Genomic DNA, 20,127 nt, shown 5'->3' with positions numbered 1-20,127 from the left:
ATAGAAGGACCAGCAGAAGCAAAAGACTTAGGGGCATGGGAGGCTGTGCACCGGCAGAGATGCCAGTAGGTAACTCTGGTCAGTGGGGCTGGGAGGAAGAGCTGTCCCTGGTCCAACAAGGAAGGCGTATGGATTTGATGCAGGAGTGGCCAAGCTATTAAAGGCACTACGCAGGGCGAGACGGACTACAGAAGCTGAGATTAGAAGCAATTAGGTAGGGTCTGAACTATCCAGGTGAGGAATGAGATAGTCTGGAATAAAGTAGTTGCCAAGGTAGTCAGAGGAGGAAGATGAATCAGAGCCAGCCTTTGTGGGGAGAAGACACGCTTTTGAGTGACTGATCTGATGTTGGGTTTGAGACAGCAGGCAAGACTCAAGCTGTCTCCCACTTTCCTGGTGTAGGTAACCAGGTGGATGACGGTGGATTAATGGAAGAACAGGAACCTGAGAGGGAGGACAGGCCGGCGAGGGTGATGCCAAGAGCTCCCAGGCTGCTCACTATGACTGAACAGATGTGGAGTCAGAAGACCTGAGGACAGCAAATGGCCCTCAGGGCTCAGAAGTGCTTCATCCATGTCTCAGAATCCTGATTCGGGAGACAGGGATGTCACCTTTCAGGCTCTTTCTAGAATTCGATCTCACAATGCTCGTGAACACAGGTCACTCTGGACCTAGAATTTAAAAGGTCCTCGATAAGTATCTCCTTCTCCCTCTCCCTTCCTTGGAGACTCACCCTTTCACACTAAGGTCCCTCTCTGGAGAGCTCCTGCTGTGATGCCCTTCTCTATCTGAGTTGATATTTGCATATAGGTTCAGATTCAAGGACTAGCTGAGAAAACTCTTGGGAGGCCATAGGCCTGTGGGGGAGGGGTGGACCCTGAGGAAGAGAGGCTAGAGAACAGGCAAGTGTCCAGGTCATCAGTCAGGGAGGGGCCAGGAAGGAGAAGCCAACGAGTGTCTCCTTCAAAGAGCCCTCCCTCTTGACGGGACTGTGTGGTCAGTTTCCTTACTGGCCATTAGAGGAGACACTACAGCTCCCATTTGATAAAAGATCAAGCCAGTAGTGGCTCAAAAGGTAAAGAATCTGCCTGTAATGCAGGAGACGCAGGTTCAATCCCTGGGTGGGGAAGATGCTCTGGAGAAGGGAATGGCTACCCACTTCAGTCTTCTTGCCTGGAGCATTCCAAGGACAAAGGAGCCTGGCAGGCTACAGTCCATGAGGTCGCAAAGAGATGGACGTGAACGACTAAGCACCTAACACACACACTTACATGAAGCAGAGAATAGTATGTGGAGTCTTCAGAGTTATTTAGTGTTTTGGGTTTTCGGGGCCGCCTTGGGGGTCTCAATATTTTTGGCTCCTCTCCTTTTGAGATACCTACAAGAAAGGTGATCATAAATAAGGACTCCATTACCAAAGGTATTATTAAGCAAGGTTTTCCTTTAGGGTTAAAGAACAAATTATATACATACAACTGGGGCTAAAACTGGAAGAAAGAAGAAATTCCTTTGTTGTTCCCACCAACCCGTATCATAATCCTCACCACATGCTTCCCTCCAATTGTCTGATGGTCTAGAACCATGAGAAATAAGGGGAAGAGGAAGAAAAGAATTGCACAGTTTGGTAACATGGAATAGCAGCTCAGAGGATGAGTGGGCAGGAAGGAGAAAAACTGCCATAAAATCTTAGAAAAGGAGGATAATGCTCACAGAATCCCCTGTTGCTGGCCTTATACAGTGACCCACCTATCCATCCATTCATCTACCCATCCACCCATCCATCCATCCACACACTGCATGATCCTCAGTCTAAAGCACCACTTCATATTATGGCCCAAACCAAGGGACTGCTAGTCTGCAGGCAGGCCTCTTTTCTAAAAGTCTAACCTAGTCTTTCACCAATATTTAGAATCTAAACTATTAGGATGTTCAGATTGGACTTTGAAAATGCTGGCAAAGAAAGAATCAAGTTTGTCCTCCTTCCCTTGCTCTTTCACAGAGCCAAGTTCTCAAATCTGTAGCAACATCATCAGATGTTGCTGATGATCTTCACACTTGGCAGTCAGTGCTCCTTACAAATGGCTTTTTATGCACAGAGCTAATAGGCCTCTTGGGGCTTCCCTGGTGGCTCAGATGGTAAAGAATCTGCCTATAATGTTGAAGGCCTGGGTTTGATCCCTAGGTGGGGAAGATCCCCTACAGAAGAGAATGGCTACCCACTCCAGTATTCTTGCCTGGAGAATCCCATGGACAGAGGAGCCTGGTGGGCTACAGTCCATGGGGTTGCAAAGAGTTGGACAGGACCGAGTGACTAACAATAGGCCTCTAACAAAGAATTTCTATTTTTCATGATTCTTGATCTCCATCCCTGAGCACATCTGTGCAGGAATGTCTGCACAAAAAATATTTCAAAGTTGGGCAAGGAGTGGGGTACGGGTGCTTAGTTGGGGAATGGCCTATATTCAACAGATATCTGAGCCCACATTTTCTAGTGGGACTTTAAGGGCATCAGTAGATCATTACTGCATATAGTAATGGGGCAACAATAATTCCTAATCCTCAGAGGTAGAAATACACAGAGAAACCAAATTGTTCCAAATCTTTCTAATCAAATCAAGTCAAATCTAATCAAATCAAAGAATATCTCATACTTATATGTGTAAGCAGCCATGACTGCCAGCATAAAACAACTCTAACCAGGATGGAGACTCACAGATGGCTAACTTCCTAGTCCCAGCCCCAGCCCACTGTGTGAATAAACTTATCACAAGAGCATTCACATCCTAATGTTATCCACCTCTTTCATTTTTAAATGTATGGGAAATTGCTGGATGACAAAGATCAGCTAGTTGGGAGTATGTCATCGTGGTGTAAGGCATGGAACAACGTGGACCAGAGAAAAGCAGGACAATCATTCATTACTGTTATTTTTGGAATAAAACAAAAGAAAACGAGATCTTGATACATGAGATCACATTTATAGACACCAGAGAGAAAATTTTAAAAGTAATGAATTCAAAAGAATCCTGGAATGTATAGGATGGTCACATTTACATAAAATTATAAACATGCATGAGGGAATGTGCATATTACAGATATAACCTCAACAGGTGTTGAATTTTCAGAACTTCTGATTAATTCTTATATCTTGCAGAATTAACTTTTTTCTTCACCAAGATAATGTGAAGCTTGGGCTGAATAATCTTAAGAGGTGTCTCCCCTTCAGCTATGACCATATAATGTGGGCAGCCAGTAGGTGAAAACTATTGAGGAATGTACTCAATAGAGTATGATCATTCAGATTAAACCTCCCCAGAATATTTCATATTTTTTTGCCCATAAGGTTATCAGCATACAAATATTTCAGAAAGGCACAAGTTTATTTTGCCTTCTAAATTTTTGTTCCTTTGGGGGTGTACAAACATTGCCTGCCAACATCATCCTAACTCCTTAATTATAAAAGTGACATAAACATTTATAATCACGAATTACCAGCAACACATCAATGTTGTCAGTAGAACAATTAGGTTTGTGACCATTTTGTGTGACGTGCATGATACATATTAGCTCTTAAAGGTTGTTGCTATATTAAATAGCCAGAAGGTAAAACACTTATTTATATTGTAGTTCTGCTAATAATTTCATTAAGTGTTTGAGTCTGTCAGAAATGCACATTTAAAAAATAATGAAAGGACAAATCTCAACATTTTGCATTCAGAAGGCAGAAGACAGACTTAAAACTCAATGCCAATATTTGCTCTAGCAAATTAAATTTCAGCATTATTCTCATTTCATGATAATTATACTATTTTACTTAAGTAAACATGCAGAATATAATTTGCCAAAGTATCACAGGTCTAAATCAGGTATTAGCAGCATAGAAATGCATTGATGTTACTGTTTCTTCCTTAAGAAATCTGTTTGTCAGTTTTGGTAAATTTCTATTCACAAATGGACAGTCTGTGAACTTGAAGCAATATAAGGACCCAGAGGAAATCTTAGAAGGGAGGAATGCTCGTGGCTATGTGTTAAAGGCAGGATTCACCATAGTTTGGGTTGCAACCTGCCTTCAGTAAGCTGCTCTGTCTGCTTTTCACCTTGTCTGCCGTTCAGCCAGGATAGGTCGCTTGGAGAGAACTGGGTGCAGATTCCAAGCTTGTGTGGATGATTCAGTCCCTCTGTGCTCCTCTCTGCCTTGCACTGCCTCAGGCTCTGAGTTCCCAGAGATATTTTCACTTCTCATGCTCGTTATAGATCCGACCACTTGTTTTCCCTCCTTCCTTCTTTGGTGTTTTCCTGAGGTGATGCGTTACAAAGGCAGGTGCCTCTGCTCAAAGTATCCAGAGCACTTCAGGTGTGCCTTAGTGTTCAGTGGATCTGTCTCCAGGCTCCCTGTGACCTCTTCAGAAGGCAGCTGCCAGCCCCACCCCCATTTGAACCTGCTCAACAATTACTTTGGCTCTTCCTTTTCTTTTTTCTTTTTTTCCCCTTTGATGTGGACCCTTTAAAAAGTCTTCTGAATTTGTTACAATATTGCTCCTGCTTTATGTTTTGGTTTTTTGGCTACAAGGCATATGAGACCTTGACTTCCCAATCAGGGATCGAATTTGCCACCCTCTGCATGGGGAGGCGAAGCCTTAATCACTGGACTGCCAGAGAAGTCCGCCTTTGGCTCTTTTTTCCATCAGCTGACCACCGATGCCCTAGAGCCAAGTCAGATCTGTCCTCCTATAGCTCATGGGCTTTGAGCTCTCTGTCCCCTCAGATTTGAGAACTCTGCATCAGGACCTCAAAAAGTGAGCATTTAGCTTTTCAGTTACAGTCGTAGGTTTGGGGAAGAGGCTGCTCCCAGCCTACCCCTCACATTCTCTTCTAAACTAAGGTCACGGGAGAAACAGAGGAGAATGAAGCAGCTTTGCTGGTGTGGTGAGACCCACAGACGTCCCCTCCGGACCACCATCTGTCTCTTGGAAGTGCTCACTACCTATCGGTCATTTACTCCCATCTCCTCTGTTGGGCAGAGGTCATGAATTAGAATCCTCAGAGGCTCGTTAGTTTTGTTCTGGTCCGTGGAGTTAGGTTCTCCCTCACTTCCAGCCATCCTGCATACATACAGGAGCACACCCCACCAGAAACACAGGGGGAGCGCACACAATGATGCTAAGGGTGGCTGAAGACTGCCATCTGTGCTGAGTCTTACGCTGAGCCATGAGCATGCATCCTGTGTATAAACATCCATGGGACTAAGAAGATAGTCACATAACAAAAATACATGCTTTCCTGGCTGAAGAATAAGGAAAACACAGGGGTGGCATTTAAAAGACCCCCAATAACTTCTTGCTTTTTTTTTCAAGATCATATTGGTCTTAATCTACCAGAAAAAATATTTGAGTATATAGCCTGAGGTGAAAACCTACATTAATTTTTTTTCCTAAGAGCCAAATTTTAGAAAATTATTTATTGATTGTCAGTCATTTTCTCCAATTGGCCTTTAAAAAAACACAGAATTCAGTTCAGTTCAGTTGTTCAGTCATGTCCGACTCTTTGCGACCCCATGAACCACAGCACTCCAGGCCTCTCTGTCCATCACCAACTCCCGGAGTCCACCCAAACCCATGTCCATTGAGTAGGTGATGCCATCCAACCATCTCATCCTCTGTCGTCCGCTTCTCCTCCGGCCCTCAATCTTTCCCAGCAACAGGGTCTTTTCAAATGAGTCAGTTCTTTGCATCAGGTGGCCAAAGTACTGGAGTTTCAGCTTGAACATCAGTCCTACCAATGAACACCCAGGACTGATCTCCTTTAGGATGGACTGGTTGGATCCCCTTGCAGTCCAAGGGACTCTGAAGAGTCTTCTCCAACACCACACTTCAAAAGCATCAATTCTTCAGTGCTCAGCTTTCTTTATAGCCCAACTCTCACATCCACACATGACCAATGGAAAAACCATAGCCTTGACTAGACAGATCTTTGTTGACAAAGTAATGTCTCTGCTTTTTAATATGCTATCTAGGTTGGTCATAACTTTACTTCCAAGGAGTAAGCGTCTTTTAATTTCATGGCTACAATCACCATCTGCAGTAATTTTGGAGCCCCCAAAAATAAAGTCTGACACTGTTTCCACTGTTTCCCCATCTATTTGCCATGAAGTGATGGGACCAGATGCCATGATCTTAGTTTTCTGAATGTTGAGCTTTAAGCCAACTTTTCCCCTCTCCTCTTTCACTTTCATTAAGAGGTTCTTTAGTTCTTCTTCACTTTCTGACATAAGGGGGGTGTCATCTGCATATCTGAGGTTATTAATATTTCTCCTGGCAATCTTGATTCCAGCTTGTGCTTCCTCCAGCCCAGCGTTTCTCATGAGGTACTCTGCATAGAAGTTAAATAAGCAGGGTGACAATATACAGCCTTGACGTACTCCTTTTCCTATTTGGAAACAGTCTGTTGTTCCATGTCCAGTTCTAACTGTTGCTTCCTGACCTGCATACAGGTTTCTCAAGAGGCAGGTCAGGTCGTCTGGTATTCCCATCTCTTTCAGAATTTTCCACAGTTTATTGTGATCCACACAGTCAAAGGCAAAACACAGAATAGAAGAATACTATCTGGTTTTAAATAAGCAACATTTAGCCTTTCTGGTTTTCCCCACCTCCCTGACCTGCTCATACTTTGTAATAATAGGATAGGTGGTTCCTCTCAAGGTAAGGTGAAACACATCAATATTTTTAAAAACCCATTATCCCTTCTGAGGGCTTGTCTGGTCACAGGCATGACCTTAGGAAATGGCAAGCAAGCTTTTGGTGACACAAGACAGTCTGGCAGCAAAGACGGCCCATTGGAGATGGCATTCTAGTGTTCTCCCACCTGCAGGGGAAGCCCTGTGAAGCCTTCAGGAATGTTACTCAGATTCTTCATTTTATACAGAATGGACTCTGAAGGTCCAAGGTAGGGAGGGATGAAGGGCATCCACCCTACTGCAGAGCAAGCACTTGATCCCCCCTCCACTAGTCTCCTGGCTTCTTGCAGGGGTCCCCAAACTTTTGGGCAGCAGGGACCAGTTTCATGGAAGATGATTTTTCCATGGATGGTGGGGAGAGATGAATGGTTTCAGGATGATTCGAGTGCATTACATTTATTGTGCACTTTATTTCTATTATTATTATTATTACTATTACATCAACTCCACCTCAGATCATCAGGCATTAGAATCTAGAAGCTAGGGACCCCTGCTCCAGAGCTCTGTATTGATGCTCTTGTTAGTGAACCACTTGACATGGGGGAAGATTAAGTGACTTATTTACAGGATTCTCATTCCAATTCTGCAGTCTTGTATCCCATAGCTAGATTAGCTAGCAGTTTGCCAAGGCTCTTTGAAAAATGATTTTTAAGGGCTGTTTATATTCCATATATGAATGTTGTCATTACTTATTAATCATTTTCTTATTGCCTAATTTTATTTTTGGCCATGTACATAATTTTTCTCTTTCAGCTCTGATTAGCTCCTTAGGCTACGTTCTTATAAGTGGGTTTACTGGGAGAATGATAGAAACTATTTCAAAGCTTTTCTTTACATATTGCTAAATCGCTTTCTGAAATGTTGAGTCTTTAGACTCACCATTAGTGCTTAAGGATAATTAAACTAGCCCATTCTCATCACTGTCATATATTTTTTCATCTCTGCCATCGTGATGAGTAAAAAACAGTACCTTGTTTTAATTTATATTTTTAATTTCTAGAATGATTCTGTATATGCTTGCTTTCCATTTGCATATGTTCTTCTACAAATAAATCAATGTCTTGTGCCCATTTTTCCATTGAGTTAGTGTTTTTCTTAACAATTTATGAGATCATTCTACATTACATATGGCAACCATTTTTCCATTTGTTCTAAACATTTTATCCAGATTGTCTGTAGCTCTTTAACTTGAAACGATGCTTTCTAATCTCTAGAAGGTTTTAACATTTGCACAGTCTAAATCGACCACTATTTTTCTCTGTAATTCCTTTTATTACTTCTTCTCATGCTTTGTTGGCTCCTAAGTAGAGACTGTGAAATAGTCAGTTCATATTATTTGGTTTCTCTTAATTTATTTCTCACATTTAAATCATTAATATGTCTGGTTAATATTGGGGTATTCTGTATAAGGTAAGACTTTTATTTATTCTCCTCAAATCAGAAAAATTTAAGCATTATCAGAAAATGTAATTTGGTTCAATTCTGATATTTGGGAGTTTATGTACTAGTCCAGTATGTCTAGTTATAAGAAAATTTTAAAAATATACTAGATATTTAAGAAGGTATTTTCTCTATGTGGTATGAAATTATAAATAAACTATGTGAATTTACTTTGTTGACTATATTAATTTATCAAATATGCTATGTAATTTCCCTTTGAATTGATCTCATGTAGCTAAGTAACATGGTGTCAAAATATGTTAAAAAAAAAAAAAACTGTTTTCAGTGCTGCAGACATGCTTAGTCTTTTTTTTCATGCATTTTTTAATATGAAATTTAACAGGAAGTTAGAGAGAAATACACTGTTCATTGCTTGCTGCTTCCATGGAAGCTCCGTGTCTTCTGTAGTTTAGAACAGATAAAAATTATAGAATGAGAAGACATAATTTGGGTGCAAAAAATTTAGCTGTTTCCATTTAAAGCTTCTAAGTCAATTGTTTTGCCAGAATTAAATCCATTAACTCACCAAAAATCAATAACTCAATATAAACCTATGTTAGGCAAATTGATCTTTTATGTTAGCATTTAATCTAATTAAAATGATAAACATAAATGATACTCACTGAATTGTAAGGTTGTAAATAAAATCATTTGTTTTTGGATACTGAAGGTTGTTATGAAAGATTTGGGGACAATTAGTATTATTTCCTTTTTTAAAGATTTTTTTATGTAGACCATTTTTAAAGTCCTTTTTGAATTTGTTTCAATCCTGCTTCTGTTTGCCTTTTGGTGTTTCAGCTGCAAGGCATGTGGGATCTTAGCTTTGCAACCAGGGATCGAACGAACACCCCCTGGATTGGAAGGCTAAGTCTTAACCACTGGACCACCAGTGAAGTCCTAGTATTATTTCTAACGAAGGCAGAAGAGTAGCAAATAAGTTTAGGAAGACAAGTGCTCACTGGAGTATGTTGGGTATGAAGCAGTATAACTTCTGATCTCTTTACTTTCTACTCTTAATTTAAAATATTCCTATAAAATATATGAACCAACATTATTTGAGCTACTTGGCCTTCACATGAATGTAAATATATTTACAGATACATGTAAAGATATATTCTTGGACAGTTTGCAAAATGCATTTCCAGGGGCCAGCATTTAAAATGCTAGGCATCCCTAAAAAAATACAAAATCTGTACCATAACACCTGAAAATCTTAGGACTACTACATGAATCTAGATGCCATAAAAACTTAGAAATAAACAGAAGCAACACAGAAGTATTTTCATTCTATCTACTGTGTGTAGGCATGGCAAGGGGCTGCCATGATGCAGAGCTGAATTTACTGATGGTATTGTGTAAATGAAGCACGGGGATTACGATAGTGCCCTTATTTGTTAACCTTGCAACCCATTAAAAAATTATAGCCTGCTGGACAGACATAGCCTCTTTGTGAAAAGAGAGAAAGAAAATACGCTTTTGTGTTACCAGGGTAATTTTTCCTACAATTAATCTTTTTCTTCTCTTCACAATGGTCAACACAAATTGCCAGGTGCACCATAATTAAGAAGAAAAACATCTCCCCCCGAAAAAGGAGCAACTCTGCACATTATTCAAAGAAATGATGTGATGTCATTGCACACTTCTGAATACAACAGCATAGACTCTGTGGTCAAATGGCCACTCTCCAGTTATATAAATCCTGTACCATATTTCTCTCAAGGAAAATGCAGGTGCAGTTAAGTCCTATCAAATTCAGTGTATAACCATTTTATCAAAACAAAGACATAAAACAAGCAGTTGGTTGACTATTTTATTTTTAAACTTCATACTTAGTTGATACTTAGTTCCTCAGCTTTCATTTGGACATTATTTACTGGTTTAGTGAATGGGGGCAGAGTGTGACTTAGGTTAATAAGAAGAAAATTTAATAGTGCATCTAGGTCTGTGAATCTGAACCTTCTAGATTCTTACCTTCTACTTAATGTACAGATTTCAACAGAAGAAATAGATATATTTCACTTGTTTGTTCCCTCTTATCAAAATTGTACCTTGATCTCTGCCTCCCACCCTCAACTTCATCCCTTTCTATTTCCTCCTGGTGTCCTAAGCCAAATTCTAGTTAAAGCGTATATAAAGGAGGGAAAAAGAAAAAAGAATGAAATCAGAAAAGGTAGGAGATATGTGGAATATTCTGGAAAAGTGTGTATCAACATAAAAAAAATGAACTGAAATGAAGGTTCCTGCGAAGATAGAACACAGTCACTTCAAATCTACAGAATAAAGGTAGGCAACTAACAAACAAATCAAGTATCTGGCTTTGCCTGTCCTTTCTGGAAGTTCCAACCCTACCCATTTTTACCTGAGATGCACTGATGAGAAGACACTCGTCTAGTAATTGGCTTATGAGGATAGACTCCAAAATAAAGAGGCTTCAGTTGCTGTGACAAGATCATTTCATTCAGTTTTTTCTGCAGAATGAAATATTCTTCAGATAGCTTTGAGACCTAAAAAAGAAGGTTAGGCATCCAGTTAAATCAAAGAAAGGCCTTCAGCCATCTCCACAGACACCCTGGGGATCTGATCAATTTCTGATCTGCTCCTTGTGGGGTTCAATGTCCTTCTTCTCCGAGACTCACCCTGACCCTGCAGCAGGTCAGACAGAGTGCTCACTCTACGAAACCTCCTGTTCTGCACACCATCTCACATTTTCCAATCCAAACTGCCAAACCCATCACCCTCCAGAAGTGTTCTCTGCTGGTAACTCCTTCCTGGAGTCCCTGAGCTCTGTCTTCCCTTCTTAACCATTCTGCTGCCCTGGCTTTTCTTTTACCCTGAGGAACCCGTCTGCTGACTTAGACTGTATTAACTCCCTCCTTTCCTGTCCAGGCTTCTCCACTTGGCTTTATTTTTTAATTTTTTAAAAACTTTTTATTTTGTGTTGGGGTATAGCTGATTAACAATGTTGTGACCGTTTCAGGTGAACAGCGAATGGACTCAGCCATACGTGTATATGTATCCATTTTCCCCCAAACTCCCCTCCCATTCAGGCTGCCACATAACATCGAGCAGAGTTCCCTCTGCTGCACAGTATGTCCTTGTTGGTTATCCATTTTAAATGTACCAGAGTGTACATGTCCATCCCAAACTCCCTTACTATCCCTTCCCCTCATCCTTCCCCCAGCAATCATAAGTTCATTCTCTAAGTCTGTGAGTCTGTTTCTGATTTGTGAGTTCATTTGCATCATTCATTTTTCGACTCCACATATAAGGGATGTCATATGATAGGGCTACTTTCTTCCTCGTTCTATCTGGGCCCCTCTCTCTACCCTGTCTGACAATACAACCTGCTAGGCTGAAGTGGGGCTCCTACTTTCCTGTCTCTACCACTGCTCCCGTGAGCACTGAGTCCATCCCCATGGTATTATCAGGCAGCTCTAGGTAGATGCCCAGCTACTATACATCTCCTGAATGTCTCAGTCCCAGAGCAGGTCAGGGTCCTAATCTCTGCTTTGGTCTTTATAGTGAGCATGTTAATCACAGGAAAGGAAAGGCTGCATGTATATTAAACTCATTATTTCCATGTGCTTAAACCGAAAAGGACAGGAAGAGGATGAATTTATCAATGACTGGTCTATGAATTGCTAGAGATTGGAGGTGTTCAGGGCACATCCATAGCAGTCTGGGGGTGTCCACAGGCAGTGGGCTCAGCCACCATCAGACAATAAGTAGAGATTAGAGACTCAGGAGTAATAGGTAATAACCAATTATGAGATTTCTAACCCATTATGCTATTTCTTCTATGATTTCTTACACTATTGACTTCCCTGGTAGTACATACACATTTACAATATGCATTTTAGAGGTCATCTAGTGACACTCCTTCACTTTACACAGGAGACTATAAGGGTGCTGACACCTAAAGCGGAGAAGGCCATGGCACCCCACTCCTGCACTCTTGCCTGGGAAATCCCATGGACAGAGGAGCCTGGTGGGCTGCAGTCCATGGGCTCGTGAAGAGTCGGACACGACTGAGCTACTTCACTTCCACTTTTCACTTTCATGCATTGGAGAAGGAAATGGCAACCCACTCCAGTGTTCTTGCCTGGAGAATCCCATGGACGGGGGAGCCTGGTGGGCTGCTGTCTATGGGGTCGCACAGAGTCGGACACGACTGATGTGACTTAGCAGCAGCAGACACCTAAAGGGATCTTCTCAAGGTCAAATACCTAGAAAGAGAGAGAGCCTGAAGGGGGCAGGGACAAGGCCGTCCCTGTGATCTCTCTGTAGCACTAATTCATCAGAGTTCCATGTACAGTAAGTCCCCTACATATAAACCTTCAAGTTGTGAACTTTCAAAGACGCAAACGTGCGTTCACATGTCCAATCACACAAGGTCACACGTCTGGCATACACTGTCACGTGCGTGCATCCTCTACCAGTAGCTCTGCTTTTGTGTACTTTACTGTACAGCACTGTGTAGAGTACACCACTGCAGTATCTTTATTTATTGCCTGTTCACTAGATGCCAGCCCCTGTAGGCCAGCTGTCGTATGGTACTACTCTACTTTTCAAGGTACTGTACTGTAAGATTAAAAAAATTTTTTTTTTGTTTTATATATTATTTGTGTGAAAAGTATTGTAAACCTGTGACATTACAATATATATAGCTGATTGCATTAGTTGGGTACTTAGGCTAACTCTGTTGAACTTAGGAACAAACTGGACTTATGAACACACACTTGGAACGGAACTCCTTTGTATCTGGGGGACTTACTGTACACTCAGAAGTTCTATCGCCCTTTTTACAAACAGCTGAAACACACCTACGAACAGCATGAGATATTCTTCAAGAGGGAATTTTCCTTTGTGATTTTTCTTTATGGTTCCTCACTGTTGTTATGATAGAACATGCAGATGTTCATCTTCACTGCACTTGTGTTCAGTAATGGTACTCACCTGATTCTGGTGCATAATTATGTCTTCTTAAAATATGGGGTAGAGAAAGCATAGACTCTAGAAGATTTTGAAAACTTTTTTTTAACACTATAATGGGAGATCTCAGAAATATGGAAATTTTCACTGTCAAATGCCAGCATTTTAGTAGGCTGTATCACTCAATGACTAGTCTCTTTACTATACTAGATTTCTATCATATATTATACTATTTTTATCATAGAAAATTGTTTTAAAATACATGGCTATTTGAATAGCACAGCCTCTGAAACATTTTATTGAAAAGGTTTGCAGTCTCATAAAAACAGATGAAACAGTTACCAACTGTTTGTTTAACTCAGCTATTGTGGAGTTCCTAGAGATCTGTACTAGTAAACACATCTGTTCCTTTACCTACCTGTCTTGAAAAAATTGCCAAGTCACACGCTTCTTTTTCTGAAATTGCTTTTGCATCTTTATAACTCTTCATCCCGATGTTACAGGAGTCCTCAAGTTTTGTGGGGTAGGAATACAAACTGAGAGTATTTCTTGCTACTTCTGTCGGTGTTGTAACGACCTTTGGATTTCTAAAAGAAGACATCCTGTCCTTCCGTAACTGCTGCCTCCTCTTGTAGCCCCGGTATTTGCTCTGAATGAACACCGCGGCTCTGTCTTCTTCCTGGGCTTGCATGGCTGGTTTCACCTGCCTCTCCTGGACCGCCCCGTGGCTCAGATGGCTCCTCTGACGGCTGCATACAGGTGTGTTCTGGGTGATCACAGATGTCTTCTTTTCTTTGTCCTTGCTATTTTCATTTTGACAAACCGACCTCTCGCTGAGACAAGGGTCTAATGTCTTTTTGCAAGAAGGCTTGTTAGGACCTGGAGTCTTCTTGTCTGCTGACCAAAGTCCTGGGTAACTTGGCCTTTCTGATAGGGCCTTCTGTTCTAGACATGCTGCTTTCAAGTCTTCGAAATTCCTTTCCTCTGTGTACTTCTGATAAAAATTCTGGACCACTGTGTCCTCCTTTCCTATTTTCCTTATCTCACTATTTTCTTCCAAGTCTTTCATATACTTGTTACTGGTGTTTGCTTCTGCCCAAGCATCCTGCACCGGATATAGTTCTTGCTTAGCCTCTTCCTCATACACGTTGTTCATTTTTTTCTGAGTCTGATATCCTCTGTTGTTACTTTCCACAGCATTCGTGGCTTCCCCCTCAGCTTTGAAAGTACAAGTCTTCACTACAGATGTATTCCCTTTATTATTAATATTTGGAGCTGGAATGACAGTTTCATTAGCAGAGACTGAATTCGCTGTCTGTTTCTTCACAAAAGATTCCCTGTGTAAAATATATTGCATCAGAATATATGATACTAAACTAGAGTTTATTACCTTGTTCAGTAATCGCACTGTTATGTTGGGAGAAAAGCAAAAGAGGCAAAAAAACTCAAAATTAAAAACTTATCATGTCACAATAATCAAGTGTTTCCCCAAACTGTCCTTTCTAGGGACAACCATGATGGCTACGCAGATAATGAGAAAACCAGCATCAACTTAAAAGTGAGAAATAACCTAGCATAATTTCACTTGCTGAGGTATCAAAATTCTAGGAATTTAATCGCTTTAAGGAGAAAAACCAGTATCGCATATTAATACATACACAAGAAACCTAGAAACATGGTATAGATGAACTTATTTGCAGGCAGGAATAGAGATGCAGACGTAGAGAATGGACAGGACGTGGCATGAAGGGGGATGGAATGAAGAGAATAGAACTGATGTACTGGACTGCCATGTGTAAAATAAATAGCTAATGGGAACTTGCTGTATGGCACAGGGAGCTCAGTTCAGTGCTCTATAATGACCTAGATGAGTAGAATGAAGGAGGGGATATGAAGAAGGTCCAAGAAGGAGGAGATATGTGTATACATACAGCTGATTCACTTCATTGTAGAGCAGAAACTAATACAATATTGTAAAGCAACTATATCCCAATTAAAAATAAAGAGGTATGTCCTTTTCCAAACAAAGTACCTACAGTGAGAAGTGTGTAAACTATATAGTGTAGAAACTATATCTAGATTTTTGAGACCAGTATTGGGGATGTTCATTAGGCTGGCATGCTGTACTTTGATGACCTCTACATCTATGGATCACAGAAAATATCTTACAAAATTAAAGGAAAAGCAGTGTTCCTGCTACAGTTCATGATCTTGTAATATGCTGGCCAAAATTTCACAGCTGTGCCTTTATTAATATCCTTTCCAAAGGCTACTTGGAATGATTTTCACTTAACTTGAAAATAAGATCTTTTTTAAGAAGGAAAGTGTGGTCATTGGAATGAAATGCCAACAAACTCTCAAATAGAATAAAGGACACAGAAGTGGCCACAGGGTGTCCACTGACATTTGATGCCTCACTGTTAGGAACCCAGTTAGGTATGAGAAAGACTGTGGACTTTATTTCATGACTTTCCAGTGTGAAAAATCTATAATGTCAAGATAGTATAAGAATGAATATTATTTTACCTTTTATTTGCAAAGTTTTTCTTGTAGTCAAATTCCTGATCTTGAGCCTGAATGGTTTTTACTGCTGTGTTTTGTGTGTTAACAGTTTCCTTCCTTTGTTTCCTGGCTAGATGGCCTCTTGCAGCTGAAACATACGAAGCCCAAAATAATGTTATTTATAATATATAATAAATATTACTTCAATGGGTAGAAACAAATGAGTTTTGACCATCAATGTCAAAGAGGAAAATGAAATTAAAGACTACAAATAGAATAGGTTCGTAAAAAATATGGGACTCATTAACAAGACTGTTCCAGATGACAAGCTTTAGCAAGAAAATAATTAAAGTACCTTTCATGTTAAGGGGAGTATTAATATGAAACTAAAATGATAGAGATGACCGAAGTTGATGAAAAAATGGACTCACTCATTTGTTAAAAATCTGCTGATGTTTATGTTCCTTTCATTTTTGCCATGTTCAAACTATTCATGGGAGAAAACCCCTATTATCTAAGTACATGGCTTGGACCTTTTGGCCAATTATCTTTGGAGCCAGATATATTTCAAAATTCAGATTTAAAGTTTAAAAAAATTTTTTAGAAAAGTAATTCAGGACAAATTAACATATATTTGGTAACATTCCCCATGGCAATTCAGCATTCCATAATCAGATGATTATTTTGCCAGAAAAACACATAATTGTTACTAACTGGAATGAATAAAGGACTATGAATATTACATCATGTTTCACTTTCAAGTGAGTTATGAAAAATCTCTTTTCTCAGTGTTTTATGAAGTTTGGAATTGAGGATAAAGAATTAAATCTCAGTTACAGGGTTTTCATTTTTGATGACCCAGTGAGTCATCAAAAGGGCTTAAATGAGCTTTTACAGATGGACAGAAGTGGACCTCGAATCTCTTGTTAGTCAGCTGCTCTGCCCACCATGGTACTGTTCTTAAGAATGTAGGTTGCAAATAAATGCTGGATCATAAAATCAATTTACTGGGCCAAATCTAGCATCTAGAAATGAAATGGAATAAATCAGAATAGAAAACTATCAGAGTGCATTGTGCATAGTATGTATATTGGGTTATAGAGTAAAATACACTTCTTATTATGGATATTTAGTTGAAAGTCTTTAAAAGATGGCTTCCCTGGTGGCTCAGAGGTTAAAGCGTCTGCCTGCAATGCTGAGGACCTGGGTTCGATCCCTGGGTCAGGAAGATCCCCCTGGAGAAGGAAATGGCAACCCACTCCAGTATTCTTGCCTGGAGAATCCCATGGACGGAGGAGGCTGGTGGGCTACAGTCCATGGGGTCACAAAGAGTCGGACACGACTGAGTGCTTCACTTTCTTTCTTTCTTTCTTTCTTTCTTTCTTTAAAAGATACTGAATAAAGCCAGGCTGGATTCTAAATTTTGCTTCTTATAGAAAAACAGAAAGTGAAATCCAAACTCTATTAATATGTTTAATAAAAACTTGTGAAATATGACTATAAATATTCTTTCCCTATGGTTAATAGAAAGAAATGGATGCCCTTTAACAAAATGAGATTTCATTAATTTGTCAAAAATTATGGCAAGTGTAACCTTTGGAATAAAATAGGGAAAATGATATTGTCCAATGGGTTATAATAATATGATTCTTGAAATGTACAATTAATTCAGTATCTTGCACAATAGGTCAATTGTGTTTCATTGTGACAGCAAATTTAAGAATTATTCTGTTTAAAACAAAACATTTATTCAGATATTAAAAGTGTCAATCTCTAAAACAATCATTCAGATTTAATACAGAGAAAGTATCAATTGAAATTAAACACAAAACCTACATAAGACTGGAGGTTTGTAAGTAAGATTTTATTTCATGCCCACATCTAAACATAGCATTATATTTTGTTACACAGTGAGATGCTCTGAGTGGTTACCTGACTGTATTATTATAGCGCTCTCTTTCCTTTTCTCCTGTATTTTTTGGTATCTTCTTGAACCCAAGAATCCTCTGACACAGGCTTGAATCAAAATCAGCTTGTCAATGGCTTCCTTTCGCATTAAATTTAACTGTTCCACATGATAATATTTAAGGAACACCTTAAAAGAATTAAAATAAAATGCAAATAAAACTATGGCATGCAGGTATGAAACAGTCATGTGGTGCTCAGAAGACCAGATTATGTTCAAAATATTTTTTTGACTTTGGAAATCACTATCTTTTGCTTCTTTGGCTTGGATGTTGCTATCACCTTATAGATTTTTATGTTTGAAGATAGTCCCTCTTTGAGGTCGCAAAGAGTCTGACACGACTGAACGACTAACACTTTCACTGTCACACAGTTTAACAATCATACTGTTTCTTTGCAATGGGTATCCAGCTTTTGTTGGATGGCCCAGTATGAGTGGAAGATATCAAACTCTTTCATCAAGGTTTTAGCAATAGATACTCTGGGCAAACCTAATTTTTATGCTATTTTGAAAGGAAACAATTAAATTGCCCAAACTTAAAAATTCTTACAAACCTAATGTGTAAGAGAGAGGACAATTATAGGAGTTCATTCACCAATTGCTTATTGAGACCTATGCTACATACTTTTCTGCAAGGATACCAGGGACACTTTCTGCAAGGATACCAGGGGCATTGCCCTCAGGCGCTCACAGAGTTGTCAGCGGAGAGAATAAGGCAGAGAGAGGGCCCCATGGAGAATGAACAACTTTCTTACTGGACCCAGTGGCCACCGTAAAGACCAGACGGCTGATTTTCAATGATTCTAAAATCAAAATGAATGAAAGCAACAGGGGAGCCTGAAGACTAAGAGTTTTCAGCCTCCCCCAGGAAACAGGAAGGTATATTTTTTATTTTAATGGTTGAATGTATTAATGAAAATCACCTCAAAGAGAGTTGATTGAATCCACTAAGAAAGTCACTTAAATTCAAATTTAAGAGCTGAGTCATGAGACCTGGTGACCCTAACTATAGAACTCTCCCAGTACTTTGAAGCTTGGCACCAAGGGCCAACAGTTTAACATTACAGGTCTTGACTGAATTTAGTTTTAATTTCTACAAGACTCTAGACGTTAATATATTTAGTCCATTCTACTGTTGACAATTCATTTAAAATTCAATCTATCTAAAAAGGTCATTTTTTTTTTTGCACAACATTAGAAATGTTCTTATATTGTATCCATCCTAATGAGTTGGAAAAGGTGAAGTGGAAAAATACAAATAGCTTTAAAATGCTACTTAAATATCATGAAAAACTGGAACTGCAAAGGCCTTTTTACAAGTTAAAACTCCATTTGAAGTTAGGCATGTGTTTCAGACCATAAACCATGAAATTTCAGCCAGAAAAATTCATCTTTGTGAGAATCTGAAAGAAAATGGTGTGAGAAAAATACAGATTAAAAAAAAATCTTTCTAATGCTCAGAAATTCCCCTCACTAAATACTAAGGTAAATATGGATTTCTGAATACAGAATATGGACTTCCCTGATAGCTCAGTTGGTAAAGAATCCACCTGCAAGGTGGGAGACCTGGTTCAATTCCAGTGTCAGGAAGATCTGCGAGAGAAGGGATAAGCTACCCACTCCAGTATTCTCGGGCGTCCCTTGTGGCTCAGCTGGTAAAGAATCTGCCGGTAATGCAGGAGACCTGGGTTCAATCCCTGGGTTGGGAAGATCCCCTGGAGAAGGGAAAGGCTACCCACTCCAGTATGCTGGCCTGGAGAATTCTTTGGACTGCTTAGTCCATGGGGTCACAAAGAGTTGGACATGACTGAGCAACCTTCACATCACTGAATATGGAGAACACTCAGTATAAGATAAAACACTTTAAAATTCCCTAAATTTTTACAGGACTAACTTGTCTTTTTAAAAATTAATTTTTATGGGAGTATAGTTGATTTACAATGTTGTATTAGTTCTTGCTGTACAGCAAAGTGAATCAGTTACAAGAAAGACAAATATCATATGATATTGCTTATACGTGGAATCTAAAAAATATAGTACAAATGAACTTATTCAAAAAACAGAAATAGAGTCACAGATGTAGAAAACTAATGGTTATCAAGGAGGAAATGAGTGGGGGGATAAATTAGGAGACTGGGATTGACAAATAGATATTACTATATATATAATAGATAACTAACAGGCCTCTTTTCATCTGAACATTATGAAAATCCTAACTTTTCATCTGAACATTATGAAAATCCTGTCCCACACCTCCTGAAGCTAATACAAATTTCTTGGCAAATGTGGAATTTCAGTCCACATCTATGGTGTGGCTGATAGCAGTTAACTCTTCAGTGGTCAATCTGAGCACATCTGCCTTAGCTTGGCTCTTTCTCCATCCTCCCCAATAATACATTTAGTGTCCTCCCAGGACCTGGTACCATGTTTATCTCCTTATCTCCATCTTGTTTGTAACGCTGTGAGGATATCTGAGAAGAAAATACATCCTTTTTCCAAGAACCCATCCGTCTTACTTCCATATTCAAAATGGATTATGATTTTGTACTTCATT

The 20,127-nt window shown here is 39.6% G+C and overlaps 1 protein-coding gene across 5 annotated transcripts in view; it reads right to left on the bottom strand.

Moving 5' to 3' along the window:
- Positions 1-20,127, bottom strand: part of MYO3A (myosin IIIA) — a 173,612-nt gene that overhangs the window by 16,351 nt on the left and 137,134 nt on the right. For 4 of the 5 annotated variants that reach the window (XM_070800833.1, XM_019973123.2, XM_070800835.1 and 1 more), the window contains 5 exons: positions 17,540-17,702; positions 15,632-15,755; positions 13,524-14,442; positions 10,533-10,677; positions 1,272-1,378 (listed from right to left, as the gene is read on the bottom strand). In XM_070800833.1, the coding sequence (XP_070656934.1) occupies positions 1,272-1,378; positions 10,533-10,677; positions 13,524-14,442; positions 15,632-15,755; positions 17,540-17,702 (1,458 nt within the window). The remainder of the gene's footprint in view (positions 1-1,271; positions 1,379-10,532; positions 10,678-13,523; positions 14,443-15,631; positions 15,756-17,539; positions 17,703-20,127) is intronic. The other variant, XM_070800834.1, reaches the window with a different exon arrangement.

This window comes from Bos indicus, chromosome 13, assembly GCF_029378745.1.
Source record: "Bos indicus isolate NIAB-ARS_2022 breed Sahiwal x Tharparkar chromosome 13, NIAB-ARS_B.indTharparkar_mat_pri_1.0, whole genome shotgun sequence".
Classification (NCBI taxonomy): domain Eukaryota; kingdom Metazoa; phylum Chordata; class Mammalia; order Artiodactyla; family Bovidae; genus Bos; species Bos indicus.
The sequence above is the reverse complement of the archived record's forward strand: the minus strand, read 5'-3'. Positions and strand labels throughout refer to the sequence as shown.